The following is a 27,925-nucleotide window of genomic DNA, read 5'->3' as shown; positions in this document are numbered from 1 at the left end:
GCAATTTTGCCAAAAGACACACTCAACTAGTATGGAGAAAAGCCAAGATTTGAACTCAGCACAAGGTGACCCCCAAATCGAGGTCATTAGTGCTGTTCTCTCCTAATAGTTTCAGCCACTGACCAGCAATTTCAAGGTTCCCCCAGCTGGCAGTCTTAAAGAAAATTAAGGAATTATTGACATTTCTCCTCTTTTCCCCACAAAATTCTGCTTCATTCCCATCTCTAGCTCAGTACCTCCTTAGACTTTGGCAGCTCCTGGAAGAGGGGAGCCCTGGAGCTCTGCACCCAGAGTCCTGCTCACATTCAAGGTCCGAGAATTCCAAAAGACTCCCATCCTAGGTCTACAGCTGGAAGAAGGCCATGCATGCTGCCACAAGGAACTGGACAAGGCAGATAGGGGATGGGTCCCCTTCAAGGTCTCTGCCGAACAGATGGTGGCAGACCTGTAGGGGGGATGGTGGCTAATTTGCAATAATCGTGATGACCCTCACATGTCAAGAGTCCTCTTGACTTTACAACTGTCTCCCTATTCAGTTTCTCATTATTTGGCCCTCAGGATGCTCCTTTGAGGTCAGAATCCTTAGCCCTTTTTACAGATGAAGAAACCGAGGTTTAAGGAGATGAAACAACTTAGTCAAGGTCATATTGCAAGTAAGTGGCAGAGATAGGCCTCCAGTTCAAGACGTCAGAGTACAAATTCACCTGACTGTCAAGGCCCACAACTATTTTTGGTTGGCAGTCCTGATTCTAGCCCTAGTTGTGCCATCTGCTGGCTGAATGACCTCAAACAGGCCACTTAGCTTTGGTGGCTTTATGTCAGAGATCCCTGCCGGCTCTGCCTGTGTCTGCCTATGCCTGTCCTTGAACCATAAAGATGAGGGTGTTCGGCAGCTTCCGCAGCTTTCAGAGAAAAGCAGCTGTGACTTTGCCTCCCCTGGGAAACTCTTCCTGACTGCCCAAGGCTGAGTTATTGCTCATCCTATTCCCACAACACTCACAGCTTTGCACTGTAATTTATCTGCAAATTCCCATGGGGGGCAGGCAACAAACACACATGAACAGGAAGTAGGTCAGATATGATGCAATGGAGAATAGTAAGGAGTGTGGCAAAGCAGAGAATCCCTGGTCTGGGGGCAGCCCCTACTCAGCACCAGCTTCTTAGCTGAAATCTGCTTTATAAATGTTGGTTCAAAACCCATTTTGTTAAGCATTTCATAGGCAATGTAGCCCCTGAAGCAGTCCCACTTACTTCCTCACTAGACTTTGGGCCACTTGAGAGGAAGGCTAGGTCACTGAACTCTGAATGACCAGCTCAGGACCTGGATCGCTACCAGTGACAAGCTATTGCTTTTGAAATGTTGAAAGTACTTGCCCAGTCAAACCCCTGCTGGTTTCTGGTGACTATGCCAGTCCAGCCAACATAGATTAAGTGTTTACTGCATGCTGGGCACTGTTTAAGCACTTTCCATGTTATCTGACTTAATTCTCATGACCTACTTACTATGATTCTGTCCTTTCTACAGATGAGGACGCTGAGGCTCAGATAATCCCATGACTTGCCCAAGGTCATGTGGCTAGCAATAACCTAGGATTCAAATTCAGGCAGTCTATCTCCACCAATGCCTGTGTTGCTGTGATACCATCTTGCCCCATGAGACCCCCCACCTTCATTAAATATATCTTGCAGTTACATAGCCCTGATAATGCTCTCTGGGAAGCTGCCAGGCATGGTTTCCAGTTTTAAGGACAGTGGGAACCACAACAAGTGGCACAGAAAACAACGCAAGCACTGCAGAAACCAAACCTTAGCTTCGCAGAGAGATGCTATCCAACACTACACAGGTAGATCAAGCCAGAACTGGTGTTTATCTCTTTTCCCAGAACACCAAATCCCAGTTCCCAACAAGGGAAAATGTATAGGGCAGAGAGGAGCCAGGAGAAGCCTGGTTCTTGATCATCTCATTGAAACAGTCAAGCACTCTCTCAAGTAGCTAAATGGTTCCAAAGGAAATGGGAGTCTATTTTGTCTCCCGTCACCAGGGCTGCAAATCCTGATATATCTCAGGCCACAGCAGAGAAGTGGATGGCTCAGCACTTGGAGATATGCCCGCACTGGCAGGAAGTGGGGTGGGCGAGTCAACAGGCACCTCTCTATTCTGAGAACTGATCCTGTGATGGGTGAGTGTACATCCAGCTGAGATTTTTAAAAAATAAATAAATTTGAATGCCAGCCAACAGAACCTATAGCGAACCTCCCTTTCTTCCGGTGGACCTGAAACATCCTTTGGGATGTTTTAATCCTTCCAGGTTTTCTATTTTTAAAATTTTGCTGGGGCGACAAGGCTCTTAGGAGGCTGAGGTGGGCTGGTGATTCAAAGGCTTCCCTTCCCCCCAGCACACCCCTACAGGATGATAAAAATGCTGCAATTTCACGGAATCTGCCTTGGGTACCACTTCCCCCACCCTCAGTCTTTCTCATCTGTAAATTGGGGGTAGTGCCTTCTGTATCTCTGAGACCAAAAAGTGTGGTACAAGTTCATAGTTCCTGACCTGAAACACCTGGGGCTCAATGTGCTTGTTAACAGAATTCTGTGGACTTCAGAAAGGTTTATATGGTGAGACTACCATATGTTACACAATATGCCCAGCAAGTTCTGGGGCAGAATCCCATAAACCCTTCATAAACTCATTATTCCTATACAGCAAAATGTTTACATATTCATACTAAGTGGGATATGAACGCCTATAAATAACTTCACGTCCAGGGACTTCCCTGGTGGTCCAGTGGTTAAAACGTCACCTTCCAATGCAGGGGATGTGGGTTTTATCCTTGGTCCAGGAGCTGAGATCCCATATGCCTGGAGGCCAAAAAACCAAAACATAAAAAACAGAAACAATATTGCAACAGATTCAATAAAAGACTTTTTAAATGGTCCACATCAAAAACAAAAACTCTTTGAAAAGTAAATAACAACATATCCAATTCGTATCAGGTTTGCCATCAGATGCTATCCTCAACTTCATGAGAAAGCTTGTGGTTTTCAGAGCTTATCTGGACCTGGGAACTGTATGAGATGCCAGCCTGGTTTCAGGCAATCCTGAGTGCATTCCAATTGCACCTTTACCAGCTGGCTGACCTTGGGCAAGACATTCCTCTTGACTATATTTCTGTTTTCCCATGTGTAAAACGGGATGGTAATTCCTGTGTTGGTTCCTGGAAGGCACACAAGGTTGCTGCACTGGAATGGGGCTGGCCACACTGGCAGGTCCCCAAAGGAGGCCTTGGTGAGCCCATCACAGTTCAGGGTAAGTGTGCTAACAAAGCAGGGCTGATGCATAAACAGATGATCTGTCTATTTAATAGAAAGCACAAGAAATACAGCCGCCGGCAGGACCCGGTGCTTTTGTTGGCCTGACCAGCACTTACTTTCCTGCAGTAAAAGCTCTGTGAGGATTTACGATCATGATGGGAGAGAGTCAGAACAAGAGACAGCGTTTTTCTGAAGAAGCATCTATCAGCAGAGGCAACTTGAAGGGGGCATTCTGGCCCAGGAAATGGGGGTAACAATTTAGCCCCCTGGACAGCACCAGCTCTGGCTCCTAGACCCTTCCCCTTCTACATCTCCATTCCCTGTGATCAGTTTCCCATGATAAACCATGGCCACATTCCAGGCCTCCCCTCAGCCAGACTTGTTCAGACACTGTCTGGAATTTGATGTGTCCCCAACTCATCAGCCACATGTTTGCAGACAACCAACTAGTGACTCTTAGAAAAGGTCAGCTGACATCTGCGGCAGATTTTCTGCTCCCATGATGATCACAATAGCATCTCCACATGCTCTTCTAGAATCTTGTGCCTTGACTGTGGACAGGCTTGGGACTCACTGGGAACAAAGGGAGGGATGGAACTGGTGCTACGTAACTTCTGAGGCTTCCGAAGTTACTTACGTAACTTAGGGGCTTCCCTAGTAGCTCAGAGGGTAAAGCATCTGCCTACAATGCAGGAGACCTGGGTTCAATCCCTGGGTCAGAAAGGATCATCTGGAGAAGGAAACGGTAACCCACTCCAATATTCTTGCCTGGAGAATTTCTCCTCCTGAGGATCCGGAGGGCTACAGTCCATGAGGTTGCAGAATCGGACACAACTGAGCAAACATACACACACACACACACACACACACAACTTCTGAGGCTGGATCATAGAAGGCCATGCAGCTCCCAGCTTATTAGTCAGAATGCGTGCTCTGGCAGTCTTAAGCCCCCTGTGACTAGTCTGACTGGCCTGAAGCCACCATGTCCTGAGGAAACCCAAACTCTCCATGTGAACTCACCACACAGAGAGACCCTGAGACTAAATGGAGAGAAAGAAAAAGAGAATTGTCTAGCCAGCTCCCCGCACCTCTAACCACCTGTCTGAGACACCCAAGACCAGAACCACCCAGCCAAGCCCTTCCTCAACTCCTGACCCACAGAAGCGAATAGAGAATATAAAAGGATTGTTGCCATAAACCACCAAATTTTGGATAGATGTGTTCCACAGCAGCAGGTAACCAGAACAGAGGCCAATTTTATTTCCCTTTCCCCTACGGTGATCCTACCTTCTAATTTGCAAGGAACAGTTCCAGTTTACGGCTTTTGCCTGGCATAAGTATTGATGACAACCCCTTTCTCTCCCCAAAGGGCCCTAAGTTAGATGGTAAATGATATGGTCACCCACATTTGGCCAAGTTCTCAGAGTATACTACAGAGGCTCCTTTCACCCAATAAACATACAACCCCAATGAAAGCAGGGTATCTACTCCACAAACACAGCTTTAAGACAAGCCCAGGGTTCCCCCTCCTTTCCACCATATTGCTGTCTCTATTACCTTCCCATGGATAAATCCTGGAACTGCTGCTGATATCCAGGACAGGAAGTGTCTGAATCAATCAGAGAGACCAGAGGCAAGAGACATGGGAGGAAGGAGAAAAAGAAAACCCAAACCTCAGGGAAGGCTTTCTGCACCATCCTGTAAAGGATGGAAGGGTTTTCTTTTAATCAATTTTTTAACTAAAGGAAATTGCTTTACAGAATTTTGATGGTTTCTGCCAAACATCAACATGAATCAGCCGGAGATGTACATATGTCCACTCCCTCTTGAACCTCCCTCCCGGGATGGGAGTTCATAAGGACACAAAATTGCTCTCAAATCTTGGGGCAGTCATTTGCTCACGGAGCCAAACACCCAATTGCCCAGAGCCTGTTTCTCCCCACCTGCATGAATGTCTCAAAGAACACTTAGAAAGCATAAGAGATGATTGTTTTAAACACTAGCACATTGCCTGGCATATAATAAGTACTCAATAAATGCTAGTTCCCTTTTTAAAACATTGGAGGTTCCTATTAGACAAGGCATTTGTCTTATCTGAAAGGGACAGGACAGAACAGCACAAAAGGCCAAGGAGAAAAGAGTAATAATGGTGCCTCCTGCTTCTAGACATGACATCAGGGTATGAATATGGAGAGGCCAGCAGGCCTACTATGGATCTCCACTTTTTAGTTTAGAAAATACTTTTGCAGTCACTCACTCATCTAGAAGAGACGTTCTTTGAAGAATCTTACAATGGATTGTTATAAATACAGGGTCCTGCTGCAAAGTGGTGGCTCTTACAATGCAAGCTGAATAAATGATCTCATACTAATTTTGATCTTTTTATACACTGATTAGTCAACAAGTGCTTACTGGTCACCTGCTGTATGTCAGACACTGTTCTAGCAACTGAGAACACAGGCCCTTCCCTCACCCCCTCAGGTGCTCCACACATGAGTCCATATTGACCCACAGCTGGCCTGGTCCCAGCATCCTTGTGTCTGCTCAAGAGTTATCTCCCCAGTGAGATCATCTCTGATCATCACTTCTAAAACGGCTGCATCTTCCTCCGTCCCTCCTCACCTCTTCCTCTGCTTCATTTCTTCATAATTCTCATCATGTGCTGAAATATTTTTGCTTCCTTGTCTAAGCTCTGTCTCTGCTTCTAGAGTGTCAGCTCTGGGAAGCAGAGGCTTTGCTGTCCTACCTAGAACAGTGACTGGTGATCCATATTTGGGGAATTGTTGAATGAGTGGATAGGGGTTTTGTGAAAATTAAATGAGAAAATGAATTCAGCACATTACCCCAAGCACATAAATAAGGATTCAATTAATGTCAGTGTACTGAATATCAATAGTAAGTTGTAATATGTGCTACACTATAAGGGGAGATCTAACTTTTGCTGGATTGCTTGGATCATGTCTTTTGTTTTCCTCTTCTTTTTTTTTTTCCTGTGGGCCCACAGGCCATCTGCTGCAATCTCGCTTTTGTGTCAGAGTTTAATCATCTTTTCCATTTTGGCCGTGATGTCCCTGCACACCCCAGATGGAGAAGAATTTGGAGAGTCTGTCTTATTCTCAATACTGGGTCCCTGGGCTTAGGTGGGAGATCCTATCTAAATTCCTCCCCCAATGGACACCTTTGCTGCCTCTTTCTGCCTACCCAACTCTTGAGTCTCCACAGGCAGTAGGGATGACCCTCCTTTACATTAAATCAGGTCATGACCTCCCTCCTTCCCTCCCCATTTTAAAATCCCTCAGTAGCTTACTTTTATCCTGAGGATAAAATCCCATACTCTGTTCCATGGCCTGCACATTTCTAAATGGAAACTTCCTTTTTCTGGGTCACACCCAGGCTTCTTCCTGCTTGAGACCTTGCTGCCTGCTGTTCTCTGGTGCCGGGAATACATCTCCCCTACATCTTCACTGCCTGTGTCCACAACCAACCACCCCTCTGGGTAGCCTTGCCCTGTCCTCATTCACTCTCTCGCTTGCCACGTGCCTGGTACTATTCCAAGCACTTAAATTAACTCATTTAATTCTTTCCACAGCCCTGTGGCATTAAAAAAAAAAAAAAAAAGCATGATTGGGGCTCCCTGGTGGTCCAGTGGTTAAGACTCAGCACTTTCACTGCTGGGGCCCAGGTTCGATCCCTGGTCAAGGAACTATCCTGCAAGTCATGCAGCATGATTGAAAAAAAAAAAAAAACAGCATGTGAGCAAGAGCAGCTACTGCTGCTGCTACTGCTAAGTCACATCAGTCGTGTCCGACTCTGTGCAACCACATAGACAGCAGCCCACCAGGCTCCCCCATCCCTGGGATTCTCCAAGCAAGAACACTGGAGTCGGTTGCTATTTCCTTCTCCAATGCATGCAAGTGAAAAGTGAAAGAGAAGTCTCTCAGTTGTGTCCGACTCTTAGCGACCCCATGGACTATAGCCTACCAGGCTCCTCCATCCAAGGGATTTTCCAGGCAAGAGTACTGGAGTGGGTCGCCAGTGCCTTCTCTGGAGCTAGAGAAGAGTGAATATAAAATGGCAGGATATAAAGATGATAGAAAGCTAGGACCAGATAGGTCATAGGAAGACTTTCATATTTTATTCCAAGTATATAATGGGAAGCTACTAGAAGGTTGTGAATAGATTGCTTTGATCACCACACAAAGAAAGAACCCTAGAGGAACACAAGTGGACGCTGGGGGCCCAAGCATGAGGCTGAAGATGGTGAGGGCAAGTGGTGGCATTTACCATGGTTCATTTTTTGTTTCATTTCTGGCCATGCTGTGAGGTTGCAGGATCTTAGTTCTCTGACCAGGGATCAAACCCACGCCCCCTGCAATGGAAGTGCAGAGTCCTAACCACAGGGCTACCTGCAGATTCCCTCAAAATGTATTCTAAAAGAATAAAGAGGACTTGCTGAAGGATTGAATGCGGTGGGAAAAGGAACTACCAATGATGACTACAAGGTTTTTCAATAAGCATCATCCACTGGGTACCGTGAACAAAAATTAGGGAAACTGGATGATGAGTGGATTAGAAGAGAATTTATAGAAACAGATGCTGCTGTTAACATTTTCATTTTATACATGAATAAGGTTTCAAAGAGATCAATTAACAAGCCCGAGTTTGTCCAACTGGTAAGTGGAATTCCTATTTTCACATACATATATTTTACCCTCACAGCACCTCCTTTTCTCATCTTCAATTTACAAATAAAGAAACTGAGGCCCAGAGATGTGAAAGCTACACTGCTAAAGTGGCAGAGCCAAGAATAAATATCAGCTCTAACAGCAAGTACATTTTCCAATAAAGGAGACAGGCCAGGAGACTGAAAAGGAAGCCTAGGAGACCAGGTAGTAAAGAATCTTGAGGTTTGAACACAAATCTCGTGCTCAGATTCTTTCAAATGTTTTGAAATTCCCCAATACGTGAACCGTGAACTTCCAGATGTTCAAGCTGGTTTTAGAAAAGGCAGAAGAACCAGAGATCAAATTGCCAACATTTGCTGGATCATAGAAAAAGCAAGAGTTCCAGAAAAATATCTATTTCTGCTTTATTGACTACGCCAAAGCCTTTGACTGTGTGGATCACAAGAAACTGTGGAAAATTCTGAAAGAGATGGGAATACCAGACCACCTGATCTGCCTCTTGAGAAACCTATATGCAGGTCAGGAAGCAACAGTTAGAACTGGACATGGAACAACAGACTGGTTCCAAATAGGAAAAGGAGGACGTCAAGGCTGTATATTGTCACCCTGCTTATTTAACTTCTATGCAGAGTACATCATGAGAAACGCTGGGCTGTAAGAAGCACAAACTGGAATCAAGATTGCCACGAGAAATATCAATAACCTCAGATATGCAGATGGCACCACCCTTATGGCAGAAAGTGAAGAGGAACTAAAAAGCCTCTTGATGAAAGTGAAAGTGGAGAGTGAAAAAGTTGGCTTAAAGCTCAACATTCAGAAAATGAAGATCATGGTATCTGGTCCCATCACTTCATGGCAAATAGATGGGCAAACAGTGGAAACAGTGTCAGACTTTATTTGGGGGGGAGGGGGGCTCCAAAATCACTGCAGATGGTGATTGCAGCCATGAAATTAAAAGACGCTTACTCCTTGGAAGTAAAGTTATGACCAACCTAGACAGCATATTCAAAAGCAGAGACATTACTTTGCCAACAAACGTCCGTCTAGTCAAGGCTATGGTTTTTCCTGTGGTCATGTATGGATGTGAGAGTTGGACTCTGAAGAAAGCTGAGTGCCGAAGAATTGATGCTTGTGAACTGTGGTGTTGGAGAAGACTCTTGAGAATCCCTTGGATTGCAAGGAGATCCAACTAGTCCATTCTAAAGGAGATCAGTCCTGGGTGTTCTTTGGAAGGAATGATGCTAAAGCTGAAACTCCAGTACTTTGGCCACCTCATGTGAAGAGTTGACTCATTGGAAAAAACTCTGATCCTGGGAGGGATTGGGGGCAGGAGGAGAAGGGGACGACAGAGGATGAGATGGCTGGATGGCATCACCGACTAGACGGACATGAGTTTGAGTGAACTCCGGGAGTTGGTGATGGACAGGGAGGCCTGGCGTGCTGCAGGACAAACTCCGTAGGCTGTTTCCAAAAAGACAGCACCGTTGCCATCGTAGGAAGGTGGTTCCTGAGTCGCCACTTCAGAATCACAACCAATTAAAATGCAGGTTTCTGGGCTCCAGCTAAGCCACGCTGGTATAACAGTCTATGGAAGAGGACCCGGAATCTTCATTTTTCAAATTAGCACTCCAGGAATCTTTGTCAAACAAGAAAGTCTGAGAACTGCGGAGCTATGGTTTGAACACTGGCAGCGACCCCCAAAACTAGTAGTCTGATCTACTCAGGTGACTTTGCACCTCCTGGTCTGTTTCCGAAACCGCTGAAGGCTCAGTGAGTAGCCACAAAAACCTGCTTGAAAGACTCGAACTCCCCCTAACGGTGAAACTCGAAACACACGCTCTTTTAAAGAAGGCAGGAACCGCGGGTCATTGTGGGATACAGAGTGGCCAGAGCGGCCCGCAAGGCATTGTGGGACATCAGCCAGTCTCCGCTTCCAACTCCAACTCCAAGGCCGCCACGTTTCATGGAACTTGAAACTCTCGGAGTGTCGCCGGATGCCCCATGACGTAACTATAAACATCCTCCGGTGTCTATCAGCCTCGAAGGCTAAATAAGAACACCGCGAAAAGAACAGTGACGAACTTCCGGATATGCCTTCGCTTTACGACTCCTGCGTTCCGCCGTCGAACCGGAAGGAAGCCAAGAAGCAGTTTACGACACCGTCGGTCGTGTTTACGGTACCGGCCGCTGCGCGCGCATCTTTCTTCCTTTCCCGGTTCCCCGGAGCTCAGGCAGTGGCGCGGTATCCGGCCTAGACTATCTCTCACCATCGGGGCCGGTTACGGCCGTTACAGGTAAGCAGCGTATTCCATACGCTTCCGCGGACCTCCAGAGCAGAGTTGGGCTGCGCCTGGCCTTCGGGGGCCTACCGGAAGAGACTTCCGTACGCCCACTCCTGCCTTTCTGTTCCTGCGTTGGGCGGGGCAGGAATCCGCCTTCGGCCCCCCCAGGTCCGACCCAGTGCGGGGCAGAACCTGTGGTTGAGGTCTCTTTCCCTGGAGTCCGCTTAGCGGCCACCGACGGTCTGTTCTGATGTGAACGTGCCATTAACCCCGCTGAGTCTCAGGGTCTTTTAAAGTGCCCCACGGTGTGGGGTGTGCCAACCTGAGCGATGTTCGGCCCTGCTCTGAGGAGTTCGGTCTAAATGTTTCTTTTCCTTGCTTATGAATTGGAAGGCTGGGATGTAGTTGGTTGATCTCTGGTTTGATACTAACCCCCCAGGAATTGGCAAACGATCTGCAGTGGCAGCGACAACGTGCCCAGTACATGGCCTGCCAGCCACAAGGCTCTCCCTATGACTGTCCTGTTGGTGCCGCCTCATCCTGTATGTGTAGCCAGTACAGCTGTCACTCCGTTTCAACTGAAAGATTTAGTTTCCCCTATTGGTTACATTGTGCTCTGCCTACATTTTATTTTACGCGTTGAAACCCTTCCACCGCTTTTAAAGTGTGTTTGGAGATATCTTATTGTGTTATTGATATGATCTGAAACCCAGGATCTTTTCAGGCTGCTGTCCAGCTGTAAAATAATGGGAAGAGTGTTACACTTAAGACAGAGGACCCTAGAAACCAAGTCTATCTTGAAATGATGAGATCAGCTGCTTGATTTGGCTGAACTGTGTAGTTTTATATCTGAAATGGGGGCCTAGGGGTTTAGTGGTGTTGCATCTGACATGTTGTAGGACCCTGGTAATATATAAGGGTGTATTGTTTTGAGACCACCACACTCTCCCTCAGTCTGCTTCCTGTACTGTAATTTAAGTTCAGGTGGGAGGATGGGGCTTCCAGGTTCATGCCCTTTTGGATCACGCAAGTGTCACCTCTAGGAACTCTCCCCATCATGGGAAAATGAAGAGAGTTTCATAAGTTTAGTATCCTTTGCTCTTTGCTCCCCAGACTCTGGAAATATTTGTGTGGTGAATTTTACCCTGGGAACTCAGCTTCTGGGCATTTTCAGGGGATTAGAATGGATGATAAATGCATGAGTTTTGGGTAGGAATTGTTTGGCAGATACCTGTCTGGAGCCCCTGGTTTTTACTCTTCCTGAGAGGAGTACTGGTGTTACACAAAGTGTGTACACACTTTGTTACACAAAGTGTGGACTCTGAAGCCAGTTTCCCAGGGTTCAGATTTTCATCCATTAGTGTTGTGATTTTAGGCGATTTCTTGATATCTCTGTGCCTCAGTTTTCTTATCTGGAAAATGGGGCTAATACTGGCCCTAACTTGGGAGGAGATTGTTGAGAGGAGTTAATGAATTAATGTGTGGAAAGCACTAACAACATGCCTGGTACTCATAATGTTTATGAACATTGGCTGTGTTCAGCCACTTTCATGACATAAGGCTTCAGGTGGCCTCCTCAACCTTCTGCTGGACTTTCTGCCTGACTCTTATGCCCTGCATAAGAATTTGCACTGACAACAGAAAATTGGAAGAACAACAAAGGAAGGTTGCATTTCAGGATATATTCATGGACCCTTGTTTTTTCTCGGCACTGTGTGTAAATGTATTTTTGTAAGACTGAGTAGTAAGTGTCTTGCATTTTACAATGGAACTATTTCCACATATGTTAACTAATATATACGGTTTTCACAGTGATCCTCTGAGGGGAATAAAACAAGGATCTTATTATTTTTTCAGGTAAAGAGACTGAGGTTTAGGGGAATTAAATATCGTATGTCTGTTGAAGGTGTGAATGAGAACTGGAACTTGGTTATTAAACTCAAAAAAAAGTTAATTACATTTCATCAAATCTGTAAGACATCACTGAATTCAAGAAGCACAATTTCTTCATGTAACACTAAGAAAGAAAAGTTGCCAGATACGACATGACACCTCATCAATTAGAAGGTGCAGGTTCATTTCAGAGATAGTACAGTAGAAAAAAAAAAACAGTGAGATATGATACATAAATCTGGTTAGCAGTCGTCTGAGTTTTAAGTATTCACAGTATTATTTACAGGAAGATGTTAAGTGGAGAGCAGCTCAACAGTTGAGGCTTCTGTTTTGTGTTTTGCTTTTTTACCTTTATCATTCATGTATTAGCTTACCTCAAATGGAAGACTTGTGTGTTTTTTTGTTGTTGTTGTTGTTGTTTTGAGGCTTTTCTTCATGGAGTTACTTTGTTATTTGTATTTTTAAGGTTTTAAAAGATGGCAAAGTTCATGACGCCTGTGATCCAGGACAACCCCTCAGGCTGGGGTCCCTGTGCAGTTCCGGAGCAGTTTCGGGATATGCCCTACCAGCCGTTCAGCAAAGGAGATCGGCTCGGAAAGGTGCTTGCCTGTCAGCAGGGTCTGAATCTCTTAAAGCTGCAGCTGATGCTCCAAGTTCATTTTAATTTTATTCTCTCAAAAGGATAATGGTTATAAGCTCTGGCTACTTCCAGTAGTCATAGGAGAGCTGGGCTCTTACAAAGCTATCCTGAGCCAGTCTTTCTAACACTTTGTGACACCGTGTCCTCACTTGGGAGGAGGGGGTTTCTGGGTCAACAGAAACTTGCCTGGTTGACGCGTGCTCTCTGCCTTCCCTTGTTGTGCTCACTAGGTTGCAGACTGGACGGGGGCCACATACCAAGACAAGAGATACACGAGTAAGTGTTCTCCGCCTGCCTGCCTACCCAGGTCAGGCCCTCGGTGGATTGTTCGTGTTTCTAGTAACCTCCACCTGAAAGCATTCTAGGATGGGAACGAAATGGTGATAATTCATAATTTTTAGGGGCCTATTATGGACTGTGGAGACAATCCATTTTTTGTAAATAGCCTCAAAAGTTAGACTGTTCAGCATATTATAGTAGGTTTTCCCCCCTACTTTGGGGAGCCATGGCCCCTTTTACAAATCTGGTGAACATATTCCCATTTTGTATTTCATTACTTGAGATTTACTGAGCCTGTAAGGCCAGTCAGTGGATCCCAGTTTTAAAACTCCTGGTTTTAGGATCCTAATAGAAGTTAGTTTTTTCCTCTGTACTAGTCAAGAGAGCTAGGAATGGCTCTCTGGAATACTGAGTCAAAGACGATCTGAAGTCTGAGGTCAGCCAGAAAGCCAGTCCTAGCCCATTAGCCACGTCTGCCTTGGGCGCCAGCTGGTGACAGTGATGACGTGTGTAACCGCCTGCTTGCCTCTCCTGAGAGAGTAAACTGTAACTCCTGTTCTTACAGAAGAAGGCAGAGTGCAAAATGGGCTTGTCTTGAATTCCTCAGACTCTGTCTTGACTTAGAAAGTTCTTTGGATCAGAGCTTTTTAAACTTGAATGTGCATATTAATCTGCTGGCTGCTGCTACTGCTAAATCGCTTCAGTCATGTCCAACTCCATGCGACCCCACAAACAGCAGCCCACCAGGCTCTGCCGTCCCTGGGATTCTCCAGGCAAGAACACTGGAGTGGGTTGCCATTTCTTTCTCCAGTGCATGAACGTGAAAAGTGAAAGTGAAGTCGCTCAGTTGTGTCCGACTCTTAGCGATCCCATGGACTGCAGCCTACCAGGCTCCTCCGTCCATGGGATTTTCCAGGCAAGAGTACTGGAGTGGGTTGCCATTGCCTTCTCCATAATCTGCTGGGGATCTTATTAAAAGGATGGTTCTTACTCAGTGGATCTAGGGTGGAGCTGTGAGTCTGTACATCTAAAATGCTGCCAGCCGATGGGGTGGCTCCTGAGACCACACTGTAAATATCAGGCTTTAGACTACTATGTACTTAAAAAGTTTGTGGGTAGTGTTACATACTGTCACCTTTGCCTGCAGATAAGTACTCCTCTCAGTTTGGAGGTGGAAGTCAGTATGCTTACTTCCACGAGGAGGATGAAACTAGTTTCCAGCTGGTGGACACAGCGCGCACACAGAAGACCGCCTACCAGCGGAATCGAATGCGATTCGCACAGGTAAGTCAAGAGCCAGCAGTCTGACCATCTTGGGGCTGTCACCTGGTGCTAAAAATGGTACCATGTGAGTACTGATGAGGGGAAAGCATGTTACTATGGGTATCCTAATGAATCCCATAATATATTATGGGTTCCCAGGTCTCCCAGTAGTAAAGAATTCACCTGCCAAGCAGGAGATGCAAGAAACACAGGTTCAATCCCTGGGTCAGGAAGATCCCCTGGTGTGGGAAATGGAACCCGCTCTAGTATCAAGGGAGCCTGGCAGGCTGCAGTCCATAGGGTCACAAGGAGGTAGATACGACTCAGCAGAGCTGAGTGAATCCAAGTAGCTCTTTAGTGACAAACTGTGCTAAAGTAAACGGGTACCATGTCCAGGAATGCCTTTAAACAGTTCAGCTGTCTGTTGACCAGTAGCTAGGACATCTGTGCTAAGGATGGCTGTTTGTGCTGGATAACCATGTGCGTCAGTGTCTGTTGCCTCGAATAATTGCTGTGTCCGGGATTTACTGAGTAGATGATCCAGTTGGGCTGCATCTTCTCACATAAAGAGGCAAACTCAGCAACTCTAATAAGAGCCAGTGAACCTGCCTCAGTAAAAGCATGGATATGAGTCTAAGCTAATTCAAGGTACAAACATTTTTATTGTGCTTCAGTACAAAAAACCAGATAACTGCTTTTTTTTTTTTTTTTTTTAACAAATTGAAGGTTTGTGACAGCCCTGCATCGAGCAAGTCTTTCAGTTCTATTTTTTCAACAGCATTTGCGCACTTCATGTCTCTGTCATAGCAATATTTCAGACTTTTTTATTATTATCATATTTGTTGTGATCAGTGGTGTTACTAATCGCTGAAGGTGGTTAACATTTTTAGCAATAAAATTTCTTTCTAATGAAGATATATACATTGTTTAAGACATAACAGTGTTGCACATTAGTAGACTACAGTATAGTGTATAGTATTTGTAGCATAAATTATAGGCACTGGGAAAGCAAAACATTGTGTGACCTGCCTCATTACAATACTGACTCTATTGTGGTGGTCTGGGACCAGACCCAAAGTATCTGGGAGGTAGGCCTGTGCTTACTCAACCTAAAAACCCCAGGTGTTGATCCTGTAAAAGCACAGAGTGAAATGTGCAACTGGGCTGCTGCATCCTAAACTCACTCTAACAGCATCCCATTGGGCACCACCAATTATCAGCTGAATGTCCCAAGATTTTAACATGATGTTTTTTCCTGATTCCTAGCGAAATCTCCGCAGAGACAAAGATCGACGGAACATGTTGCAGTTCAACCTGCAGACCCTGCCTAAGAGTGCCAAGCAGAAGGAGAGGTGAGTTGCCCATCCTGTTGGAACAAGTTATTTTTCCAGGACTGACCACACTGCTGTCAGGAGGCCAGAGCAGAATAGTCATCTTCTTCCCCAGTATTACGAAAAACCAAAAAGCCTCCCCAAAGCCAGTTAAGCCACTATTTCAGCCCTGGTGTCGTCTTCCAAGAGCTGGTCATGGCAGAGACCATGGACAGGAAACCGCTTGCACTGGTTGTGAGCACTGACTGACACGGAAACAAAGGCAGACAGGAAGTGACCCCAGAGCTTCACCTAGACGCAGGGCTTCTGTGGTGCAGCTCCCAGGGCCCATTCACACCGGGTCCTGTGAGTCCCTGGAGCTGTGTAGGACAGTAGCCTGCCCGAACTGAGGCTGCCAGAGGACAGCCTCTAGAGGTGGAGTGGTATATACTGGTCATATACTGGTATACACTGGCACATTGGGGGCAATATGCCTCTCCTAGCATGTCTAGTGTGTGCTGTTTTCGTCTTGGTTTTTGTTTTTTCTTAAGCCTCTACTTTCCTTAAAAATCTGTACTGAAAGCAGTTTTCCTATCTTTCCAGAGAACGCATACGACTGCAGAAAAAATTCCAGAAACAATTTGGAGTGAGGCAGAAATGGGACCAAAAATCACAGGTAGTATATCTGTATCAGAATTCTGTCCAGGAATTTGATTTTTTTTGGTTGGTTTTATAACAGCATTATTGAGGTTTTTACTTCTCATACTATACAATTCACCCATTTAAGATGAACTCAGTGGTTCATAGTTTATGCACGGAGTCCTGCAGCCATTACTGTGGTCTGTGTCAGAATGTTTTCATCACTACAAAAAGCCCTGTTCCGGTCAGCCGTTTTCCTCGGCCCTAGACCGCCCCTTCTCTGTGTTCTGTCTCTGGATTAATCTCTCCTGGACATTTCATATAAATGGAACCAGAGCAGAATGATCTTTTGTGACTGACTCCTTTCACCAAGCATCATGTTTGCAAGGTTCCTCCATGTGGTGGCCCATGTCAGCACTTCATCCCTCTCTATTGCCATGTTCCATTACATGGATAGACCACGTTTTGTCTGTCTGTTCACCATTGATAGACATCAGGGTTTTTACTTGAGGGTATTGTGCATGGTGCCACCGTGGACATTCCTCTAAAAGTGTTTATGTGGACGTTGTGCAAGTAGAAGACATGTGTAAGCCAGAGTAAAGGTGCAGTTGTGGGAGTTACATTTGCTGGACTCAGTGCTTGCTGTAGCAGCAAGAATAACCAGGTAATGACATGGGAGAAATGCAGAGGAGCTGTTAGAAAACAGCCAGCCTGTCGTATGACTGTTCTGGATATATTTATTGAATACAAGCCCTTCATACTGTTACCTGCCTTTTGCTTATGTTTCGCGCTGGCTGTCATTTTCCCCCTCCAACGGTTTTTCCTGACAGAAGCCCCGAGACTCTTCGGTGGAAGTCCGCAGTGACTGGGAGGTGAAGGAGGAGATGGACTTCCCTCAGCTGATGAAGATGCGGTACTTGGAAGTGTCAGAGCCCCAGGACATGTAGGTGGCATCTTTTCCTACTCTCCATCATGCTGTTAATGTGTGTGAATGTTGGTGATGACTGTTGGCCTGAGCCCTAGCATTTCCAAAAACATTGCCTAAGATTAGCGGACGAGCTTAAAAAAAAAAAAATGCCTGTGGCAGGAAAAGCAGAAAGAAGTTTACTGAAGCTAAAACTTCAGTTCTCTTTCAACTTCCTGGCATTGTGAGCAAAAGAAAAATTAAATTATAGGATTCTTGTTGGGAGAAAGCAGAAAGAAATTTCCTATTATTAAAACTCTAGATTTCTTTCAGCTTCCTGAAATCCTAAGCAAAAGAGAAGGTTGGGTTCTTTAGCTTTTTGGGCAGAAAGAGAAAGATTGCAGTTCTTCAAGAGAAGTGACGCTTTTCCTGATGTTTCAAAGAACTCCTTATCTCAGAAGGCCAGTGGGTGGACGCAACTTAGCGGGAGCTGGAGCATCAACCAGGAGGCAGCCTCCTGCTGAGGGCTCTGTCACTGCTCCTTTCCCTGTCTCTAAAGTGGGGCGGGGAGTGGTGTCCTGAGCCAAATCACTTGTGGTCACTGTTGGGTGGAGCCACTTCAGGACCTGAGGGGGCAGGCCCTGCATGAGCTCTGAGAGTCCAGTCAGAGACTGTTTTCATCTCTCGTGTTAGACTTGGATAAGATTTTGGATTCCATGGTGTAACAGAGAAGAAGTAGGTAGTCTTGCTCCCCTTGACTTAGCGTGTGTTGTGTGCTCTCCCCTCAGCGAGTGCTGTGGGGCCCTGGAGTATTACGACAAGGCCTTTGACCGCATCACCACGCGGAGCGAGAAGCCGCTTCGGAGCATCAAGCGTATCTTCCACACCGTCACCACCACGGACGACCCCGTCATCCGGAAGGTGGGCACCCCTGCCCCGTGCCCACCTGAGGGGAGCGCTGCAATACCACCGCTGAGGCCTCAGAGAGAGCAGAGATGTGGCGAGGGGGTGGGGGGGTGTATGAACCAACCAGGCCTCAGATGCCCCTGTAGATAAGACTCATGTGAATCAATTTAGGATTAGGTGAAAATGAAGGCACTCTGCTGACCGGACCGTAAGTGTTGGGGTGTAACAGGTGGTCAGGAAACTGCAGTTCCTTGGACCCAGGATACAAATTTGCTGGCTGGCTTGCTGCAGCCTGGCTCAGACAAGCAGAGGTGTAGGTATAGGTGTGAGGGCTCCTTGCAGACAAGTCCTTCACCTCCTGTGAATGGGCAGGTGAGCCCCAAAGTAGCCCCATCTCTCTGCTGTCCTCCTTGCAGCTGGCGAAGACTCAGGGCAATGTGTTTGCCACCGACGCCATTCTGGCCACATTGATGAGCTGCACCCGCTCTGTGTATTCCTGGGACATCGTTGTCCAGAGGGTCGGATCCAAGCTCTTCTTTGACAAGAGGGACAACTCTGACTTTGGTGAGAAGCCTGTCTAGGAACAACACAGAGGCTCTGAGTGTCCTTGTTGGTCCAAAGCCATTCCCAGGTACAGAGAATGGGTAGAAGGTGTTCTGTCTCCCCACGAACACCAACAGCCATGTCAGAATCCCCCTCAGCCTCCTCAGAGATAGAGGAAGGGGCTGTCACTGCAGTACCCCTGTCAGGCAGCAGCATTCTGAGTCCTCGCGGCACCCCAACACCGTGTTTCCACCCATTTGAGTAGCATCTTCCTGACCTCTGTCATCTGTCCATACCCGCTTTAGTATGTACTTGACCTTTTTCTTTGGACTGATGCCCTTTTTACTTCAGCATATTTATGAAGGAAAAAATGCACATGTACCATACACATGTGTATGTACACACACACGTTGAATGAAAACCAGGTCACTCAAAAATAAGTGTGGTTGTGACAGAATGTAATGTTAGTATCTCAGGTTATCCAGAAACCCGCCCCACCCAGCCGCCCTCAGAAGACCCAGGTTAGCAGATGGCGGTCCTCTAGAGGAAGGGCCTATGTCGTTTGAATCACCACATCTCCCTAAGGGGCCCTACGCCTCTTTGGTGACTGTTTCATGGGTGGGTGACCGTGCTGCCGATTTTGCAGACCTTCTGACAGTGAGTGAGACAGCCAACGAACCCCCTCAAGATGAAGGTAACTCCTTCAACTCACCCCGCAACCTGGCCATGGAAGCAACCTACATCAACCACAACTTCTCCCAGCAGTGCTTGAGGATGGTAAGGTCCTGGGAGCACTCAGTTCATCAACCCCAGTTGCTGCCTACTGAGCATGTACTGGGTCGTCAGCTCTGGGTTGTGGGATTAGACAGGACAGACGGGGGTCCCTGCTTGTCACAGAGGAGATCTCAGCTTGAGGTTAGAGGTCAGAAGGCCTGACTTTGAGCCCTAGATTCACCACTTTTAGCTTTGTGGTGCCAGTCATGTTTCTTCTCTGAAACTGTTTAGTTGCTAAGTTATGTCTGACTCTTTAAGACCACATGGACTATAGCCTACCAGGCTCATCTGTCCTTGGGATTTCCCAGGCAAGAATACTGCAGTGGGTTGCCATTTCCTTCTCCCAGGGATCTTCCCAACCCAGGGATGGAACCCACATCTCCTGCACTACAGACAGATTCTTTACCCCCTAGCCACCAAGGAATCTCCTCTGTAAAATTAGAATACTTGAATAATATTTGTCTCATATAGATACGTTGTGAAGATTCCTTGAAATATATGACCAAGACACCCTTGTGCACAGATACAGCTACATTTCTTAGGAGCTGGAGATACAGCAACCAGCCAGCCTAAGTGCCTGCCCTTAGAAAACTTTATAATGGAGGGGGAAAGATCTTCCCTGTAGCTCAGATGGTAAAGAATCTGCCTGCAATGCAGGAGACCTGGGTTGGATCCCCGGGTCGGGAACATCCTCTGGAGAAGGGAACAACAATCCACTCCAATATTCTTGCCTGAAGAATCCCATGGATAGAAGAGCCTGACAGGCTGCAGTTCGTGAGGTCGCAAAGAGTCGGACACGACTGAGCGACTAACACACAATGGAGGAGGAAAGATGGTAAGCTCAGGATACGTACATGTTGTGACAAATGACTGTGTGTACCTTGGAGGAAGACATAACAGGAGGGGGCGCTGTTGCTAGTTAAATAAGAGACTAGAAGCTCGTGTTTCACAAACATGAGCATAGGGTGAACGCGAGCTGTTACCTCTGTTGTGACCCACGGGGTGCTCGCTTGGGCTCGGAAGTGTGCCCAGAGCCCCATCGAGCTCTAGGGACCCAGGCAGGGCTGTGACAAAGGAGAGGTGCCGGGTATGGCTGATTGCCTTGGCAACGGGTTGGCGCTGTCTCATGACACCTGTGTCATTTTTACAGGGGAAGGAAAGATACAACTTCCCCAACCCCAACCCATTTGTGGAGGACGACATGGATAAGAACGAGATTGCCTCTGTGGCGTACCGGTATGCCTCCTCCCTAGTGCCCCCGCCCTGTGTGGGTGGTGCATCTGGACCCAGGGCCTCAGGTGACCAGAGGCACTCCTTCTTCCTTGCAGTTACCGCCGGTGGAAGCTCGGGGACGACATCGACCTCATCGTCCGCTGTGAGCACGATGGCGTCATGACTGGAGCCAACGGGGAGGTGTCCTTCATCAACATCAAGACCCTCAATGAGTGGGACTCCAGGGTGAGGCACGCGGGACACCGTGTCCCGGGCTGGCGCCTGCAGCCTGTGTCTCTCTTCCCCTTGCCTTGCTTACAGAGGTTTTCTGTCTTCTGAATTTTCCCCCTACTTAGTTCCACTTTGAGGAAGAGATCGTGTGTGCGGGTGATTACCTTTCCTTTGTGTTTTCTGTCTCTGTCCGTTCCGGCCTCCCGTTGGCTTCTGCCCTCTGCAAGTGTGATTTCAGTCTCTCCTTATGAGCTGGGCTGGCAGCTCTCCTTTTGGACCTGTTATTTCACTTACGGCAGCCCCTACCTGGTTTTCAACCTTTCGGCACCCTTTTTTCAACTTTGTCTCTTACTGAACTCAGATTATCCCAGGTTTGGCTTTTCAGGAGGGGCATCTTGAAAGAAATATGCATCCTTCGTTTTTCCTTCTCTTTCCGTTCTCCCAGGCTAGTGTGCCAGGATGGGGCTGTCATCCTTTCTGAAAGTACCTGGCCTACACACCTGAATGTAAAATGTGTGGCCATGCTCCTGGTCACTGGTGTGTAGAATAAAAGAGTCTTGGTAGGAGGACAGCAAGGCCAGGCCTGTGTTAATGAGGGTCCAGTGAGATGGAGGTCAGGGGCCATTGTGCTCTGCCTGCGTTAGAGCCTAAGGATTAGCATTCTGGGCACCAGGTTTCACTCCTCAGGTGTTCTTTAGCTTCTTTCACCTGCTGAGAGCACCCTAGAAGGTTTGCTGCAAACTCAGCCCTGAACCAGTGGCCTGCTCTTAGCCTCTGACCACAGGCCCCCAGGAACATCGTCCTGTGTGACGGCGCCCTCTGCTGCTGCCATAATCTGGTCCTGCACGCTTCTCAGCTGCCTTCACATTTCCTTTGTTGTTTCCCTCCTTTTTAACCCCCCAGTGGCACCTTCTCTTAGGGTCAGTCCCTTATGCAACTCTTTTGCCACATTCACTTCTTTATACTGTGTGTGGTCCACTCAGATGGTCTGCCTATCTTAAGGGACCTTGATTCCATCTGCAGAATCTCTTTAGACACAAGGTAGCATGGAGAGGGCAATGGCACCCCACTCCAGTACTCTGGCCTGGAAAATCCCATGGACGGAGGAGCCTGGTGGGCTGCAGTCCATGAGGTCGCTAAGAGTCAGACACGACTGAGCGACTTCACTTTTACTTTTCACTTTCCTGCATTGGAGAAGGCAATGGCAACCCACTCCAGTGTTCTTGCCTGGAGAATCCCAGGGACGGGGGAGCCTGGTGGGCTGCCCTCTATGGGGTCGCACAGTCAGACACGACTGAAGCGACTTAGCAGCAGCAGCAGCAGTAGCAGCATGATCCTGGGTAGTTATGCTCAGGGTTCCCCCAGACTCTGGGATAGCAGATGCAGCAAGAGCAGGGCCACCAGGGACCATCTTAGATTTAAGCCTAACCCCAGGCCTCTTCCTTGAACTCCAGAAATGATTCCTGAAATCTCTTCTGACTCCTGGTCTATCGTTGTTTTTGTTTTGGAATTTTTTGGTGGTTGTTTTTTCTAAAACACTTTGTCATTCCAGTGTCTTCATTTGTCATTCCCTCTGGCTTGACTGTCCATCAGTGTCATTTCTCCTGCTTTCTTAGGCTCAGAGCCTCAAACATCTCCTCCTCCTCCTCCTCTGCACCCTTGAATTCTGCTGTCAGGCTCAGGCTGTCTACTTGCCCAGCCCTGGGTTTCACTGACATCACCCTAGTTCAGGACCCTACTCATAACGCCTGTTATTTTGCATTTGTCTCTTAACTGACCTCCCTAACTCCCTCTCCATCAGGTCAGACCTACCTGACCTCCCCTCCCTCTGCGGGCTTCCACACTAAATCAGTCTGTCTCTTCCCTGTCCCTCTCAGATCCCCCTAACTCCAGCTTCTGCCAGTATTCTCCACGGGTGAGCTGTCACACTCCCTTGTGAAACTCTTTCTCTCCACACCACATGTGATAAACATTTGTATGGCACTTGTTTCTAACATGTGTGCGTATGTGTCCTGGTCTGGTTGAGACCTTGTAAAGAGAGGAGTTACAGTTTGTTAAGCACCAGCTGTGTGGCAGGCTGTGCAAGAGAGGGATGGATGATGTCTTCCTTCTGCTCCACCTGTGGGCTTTCCCCTCCCTGGTTAAGCCCACTAGGGACCTTCTTCTCTACCAGAGGGGCCAGTAGTCCACAGGCAGCATGGTGCCTTGGCACCTGTAACTGGGGCCCTCCTCCCACAGCACTGTAACGGCGTTGACTGGCGACAGAAGCTTGATTCTCAGCGAGGGGCTGTCATTGCCACCGAGCTGAAAAACAACAGCTACAAGTTAGCCCGCTGGACCTGCTGTGCTTTACTGGCCGGATCTGAGTACCTCAAGCTTGGGTGAGATTCCTGCCCAGGAGCCGGGAGCTCATCTTCGGAAAGGAGGGGTCTTCGGGTTAGGAGAACAAGGCTGCCCTTTTCTCCCTTTTCTTGGGACAAGCACGAGGCTGCCATTTAACTGATAACTCAACCCCAGGCACAGCTGTGCCTCTGTGCCAGCGGTCCCCACCCTAACACTGCCACCCGACACCCCCCAGTTGCGTGTCCCGTGCCACATGGTCTGTGCCGGCGTGCCCCACCCTAACACTCCTTCCCCTGGTAGTTACGTGTCCCGGTACCACGTGAAAGACTCCTCTCGCCACGTCATCCTGGGTACCCAGCAGTTCAAACCCAACGAGTTCGCCAGTCAGATCAACCTGAGCGTGGAGAATGCCTGGGGCATCCTGCGCTGCGTCATCGACATCTGCATGAAGCTGGAGGAGGGCAAGTACCTCATCCTCAAGGACCCCAACAAGCAGGTCATCCGTGTCTACAGCCTGCCCGACGGCACCTTCAGCTCCGATGAGGACGATGAGGAGGAGGAGGAGGAGGAAGAGGAAGAAGAAGGTGTGTAGCAAGCCTCCCTCAGAAGTCTGGCGTGAGCTGTGGGCTGGTTGGGGCTCAAGCACTGCAGCCTCAGTCCTCTAACCTCAGTGGAAAACTCCAGGAATTCCCTGAGGCTTCACTTGGTATGGCATTCAGTCTAGTTCCAGGAGCCATTTCCAGAGCCTTTAGAGCACATGATGGGGTTGGCGAGGAGAGTTAGGGCAGGAAAGAAATGTCTAGAGGAAGGTCTAGAAGTCCCTGATACTAGCCAGCGGTCCCAGGGAGGAATGATGCTCCAGGTTCATGCTAGGCCTTAAATCGTTCTCTCACTTGCTTCACTGGTTGGTGACTGAAGGAAATACCTGGTAGTCCTCTGAGGATCTGAATGGTTTCACATCTGAGTGAAAGTGTTGAAAATCATAAGCAGTTCACCAGTTTGATGTAACCTTTGTATCTTTCAGAGGAAGAAGCCTAAACCAGATGGTGATGTGGAACTGGCATCTGTGATTGCTTCGAGCCTGGAGGACCCTGAATACCTAGTGGGATGTGTGTCTGATTCTTGCTCTCTGAAGCTAGGTCATTGAAATAAATTCTGTTTAGTCCCTTACCTTCATCTGTGCCTGCGTTATGACCGACAGCCCTTCTTCCTTCTCCGAGTAGCCCTTCAGAGAGGGAGGGTGAGACGCAGCAGAGTCTCTCTAGAGTTCATAATCTGGGTTCCCTCCTTTGTTCTCAGCATTAGTGGTTTTACATTCCTGCTAGAAGGTGAATGCCCTTGGGTTTTTTGTTCTTGGAACCCCTTGAAATTATCCTTTCCCAGGGAGTGAGGTCCATTGTGAGGTCCCCATAGGAAGTCCGTTTCACAAGCACAAGCTGGCTACATGCCAGACCCACCTGCCGCCCTGAGACACACATCACTGTAAAGATGAAGCAGGGCAGTCTTTGAAGCTTGAGATGAGGTCGCTGCTGTGAAGGAGACCGCTTCAGAACATCCTGGTGGATGTTCCACAGGGTGTTGATTGTAATGGTTTGTATAAACTTCCCTGATAGCTCAGTTCGTAAAGAATCCACCTGCAATGCAGGAGACCCCAGTTCGATTCCTGGGTCGGGAAGATCCCCTAGAGAAGAGATTGGCTACCCACTCCAGTATTCTTGGGCTTCCCTTGTGCCTCAGCTGGTAAAGAATCCACCTGCGGTGCGGGAGACCTGGATTTGATCCCTGGGTTGGGAAGATCTTCTGGAAAAGGGAAAGGCTACCCACTCCAGTATTCTGGCCTGAAGAATTCCACAGACTGTATAGTCCGTGGGTTCGCAAAGAGTCAGACACAACTGAGCAACTTTCACTCTCACTTGGCATGGGCTAGTGATGTGATCTCAAGCCGGCACCCTCAAAGCATGGTGTCATAAACAAATATCTCATCCTGACACAGAACTGTGATGCTGGTGGAAGTGATGCCATTATACAGATGAGAAAACTGGCTCCACTTTTGGGTAGCCGTCCTAAATTTAACAATTTTGATCAAAATGATTGAGCCTCAGAAAGCAAGCAAAAATGTATTGGACTTCATTGTCCAAGTTACTAGGAAAACCGTATTAACGTCTGCTTCTTGGGGAGTTCGGTGTAGGTGGAGTCTTAGAAAATTCACATTATAGTGTGACAAGTGTGGGGTTTCAAGGTCAGGCTGGTACTCCCCAAGCTGAACCCAGCAGAATTATCTGGAACAAGTGGCCCAAAAACATCTTAACAGCAACCTCCACCTGCTTCATGTCTTTCGTCTGTCCTCTACTTCCACCAACTTGATGGCTGTAAATAGCCCTGCCTCAAAACGGAAGCATTCTACAGTGCAGGCTCAGCCTAGTCTGAAGGCCCTGCCATACCTTATCAGGCCTAATTTCCCAGTACAAGATAAGACCAGCAGTTTTAAGTACTTAATTATTTGTCCACACCCATTCTCATGATCATCGTAACTACTAAGAAGTTGACCTCCCTAGCTTCATTTTTGGTTAGGTACTTTTGTCTGCTTTCAGTGTTTATTCATCAAATTACTAAGGGCCTCCTCTATGTCAGATACTGATGGAAGCCCTGAGGTCACTATAATGATTAAGATTCATCTCTGCTCTAACAGGAGCTTTTCTCTGATGCTAATAACAGCCTAGAAAAAAATAGATAAATGGCATTCCTAAGGGTGTACTTAGGTCTGAGAGCTCAAGAAAGACTTTGTAGAGAAGTTTCAGTGATGAAAAGCTGGAAAACCAGTGTTTTTCCAAACTCACCATGGCTGCCTTCCCACTGGAACCCTCAGCCCCATCTCACAGGACTGCTTAACAGCTCTTGAATTTCTTACTTTATTCATAGATGCACTGTGTTCTGTGCAAGTAAATCTCATTCAGGATTCACATTTCACCTCGGGAAAGCCAGCCCCGGTCATCCAGTTCACTTGAATGGGGTGCAGGGTCACCCAGTCATCCTCTATATTGCCTCCACTTCAGCCACAGTTGCTGAGCATGAGCAGTGGATTTGGGCTTAAGTGTCTACACTGCTCTGTCATAGGCCCCTTTGTTTACAATATTACCAATGATAAGATAAAAATTTCCATTTTAAGGCAAGACAAGGAAGGTTAAAACCTCCTCCCTCCCCTTTAGTGTGCATTGTGTTTCCATGTTATGCATTAACCACAAGTCCTCAATGGCAGAAATAACCTGTTCAACCCTAAAGTTCAATTTTTCTTCTGGTGCCAGTCATGGAACTCCTTAGGAGATAACATTCATTTCTCAGTCCTGTAAGGGGTCACAATGACCCACCACTTGCTTTGTTCATGCAGACATCTTTGTTGAACTTTATGTACAATGCCAATGTGCCATTTCCCTTAAAGACAGTAATGGGGGCAGAAAGGACTGGTCAGATGACCTGGGGAGTTACTGGGCTGCACCTAATGAAAGCTCTCAGCTTAAATACTTCCTTAGGAAAGAATGTTGCTAGCTATATTTCGGAGAAGGCGATGGCACCCCACTCCAGTACTCTTGCCTGGAAACTCCCATGGACGGAGGAGCCTGGTGGGCTGCTGTCTATGGGGTCGCACAGAGTCGGACACGACTGAAGCGACTTAGCAGCAGCAGCAGCAGCTATATTTCACATGTTCTGCCTATTTTACAAGACTTTTTTTTTTTTGAGTTGCTGGTGGTCTTAGTTGTGGCACGCAAGCTGTTTGTTGCAGCCTGTGGGCTTCTCCCGAGTTGTGGTGCTTGGGCTCCTGAGCACACAGGCTCAGTAGTTGTGGCTCACAGGCTTGGTTGCCCCAAGGTATATGGGATCTTAGTTCCCCGACCAGAGATGGAACCCATGTCCCCTGCATTGGAAGGCAGATTCTTAACCAGTGGACTACCAAAGAAGTCTTTAAGACTATTGTTTCTTGCACAACCAGATGTGTGACAGAGCCTCCAATAAAAATAATGACTAGGTGACCACAACAAATACACAGTTCTACAAGGTCAATGATAGTAACAGTCTGACTCTAGATAATGGGAAGAAACTAGAGGGAATCATTACCTGAACCATAACAGGCCAGTAAGACAGGAGTTCCAGAGGCTTTTGGCTACTACTAACAGCCCAGTCCAGTAATAACACACTGAATGGCCTATCAATGATTCCTTGCCTGGTCTGGGAATGAGCATTCCTATCACCATGGGCTATATCAGTCACAGAATACCTATTAAACCTTGGTCAAAATTAAGACTGAAAGGGAAGGGACTGTAAAATAAGGAATATAGCCTCCCACCCAGTTCTACAAGAATCAAGTCATTAGCCACTTGATGACCTACATATACCATGAGAGGAATTCTGGATGAGAATTTGGACAAGGCACTTTTGTGCTCTAGGAAAACTGGTAGGACTGGCCTTCAGACAGATATTTACAAGAGAAAAATTCCTGAACCCAGTTTCTTGCATCTCCCCATACTTAAGAACTAAAACCATTAAGCTGTTGCTGCTAAGTCGCTTAATTCCTCCTAAAGAGCAACAACCTTCTACCAAGCCGTGGGCTTGATTGCATATGTCTCTTCATCAAAATCACAGATAAAACTGGCCTCCCTCCCCCACCCCTTCGTTACAGTCCCCAGAGCTGTCTGAAAGACTGTCTCCTAGATTA

General features: G+C 47.3%; 1 protein-coding gene and 1 non-coding gene across 3 annotated transcripts; both read left to right on the top strand.

Annotated features, from left to right (window-relative positions):
* Positions 1-6,944: 6,944 nt before the first annotated feature.
* Positions 6,945-7,016, top strand: TRNAE-UUC (transfer RNA glutamic acid (anticodon UUC)). Its single transcript has one exon. It is a non-coding gene; the product is annotated as a tRNA-Glu (tRNA).
* A 3,121-nt stretch (positions 7,017-10,137) lies between these two features.
* Positions 10,138-24,387, top strand: EIF3D (eukaryotic translation initiation factor 3 subunit D). 2 transcript variants are annotated; one of them, XM_019961325.2, is made up of 15 exons: positions 10,138-10,292; positions 12,640-12,772; positions 13,044-13,089; positions 14,240-14,376; positions 15,622-15,707; positions 16,269-16,341; positions 17,138-17,247; positions 17,997-18,129; positions 18,531-18,678; positions 19,304-19,434; positions 20,582-20,667; positions 20,760-20,889; positions 23,113-23,255; positions 23,518-23,801; positions 24,242-24,387. In XM_019961325.2, exons 2-15 carry the CDS (start codon positions 12,650-12,652, stop codon positions 24,253-24,255), a joined length of 1,644 nt encoding a protein of 547 aa, XP_019816884.1. In that variant the 5' UTR covers positions 10,138-10,292; positions 12,640-12,649; the 3' UTR covers positions 24,256-24,387. The 2 variants fall into 2 exon arrangements, with proteins under 2 accessions (XP_019816884.1, XP_019816883.1); XM_019961324.2 differs by having other exon boundaries at positions 17,135-17,247.
* The last annotated feature ends 3,538 nt before the right edge of the window (positions 24,388-27,925 follow it).

This window comes from Bos indicus, chromosome 5 (genome assembly GCF_029378745.1).
Source record: "Bos indicus isolate NIAB-ARS_2022 breed Sahiwal x Tharparkar chromosome 5, NIAB-ARS_B.indTharparkar_mat_pri_1.0, whole genome shotgun sequence".
In the NCBI taxonomy this organism is placed as follows: Eukaryota; Metazoa; Chordata; class Mammalia; order Artiodactyla; family Bovidae; genus Bos; species Bos indicus.
The sequence above is the reverse complement of the archived record's forward strand: the minus strand, read 5'-3'. Positions and strand labels throughout refer to the sequence as shown.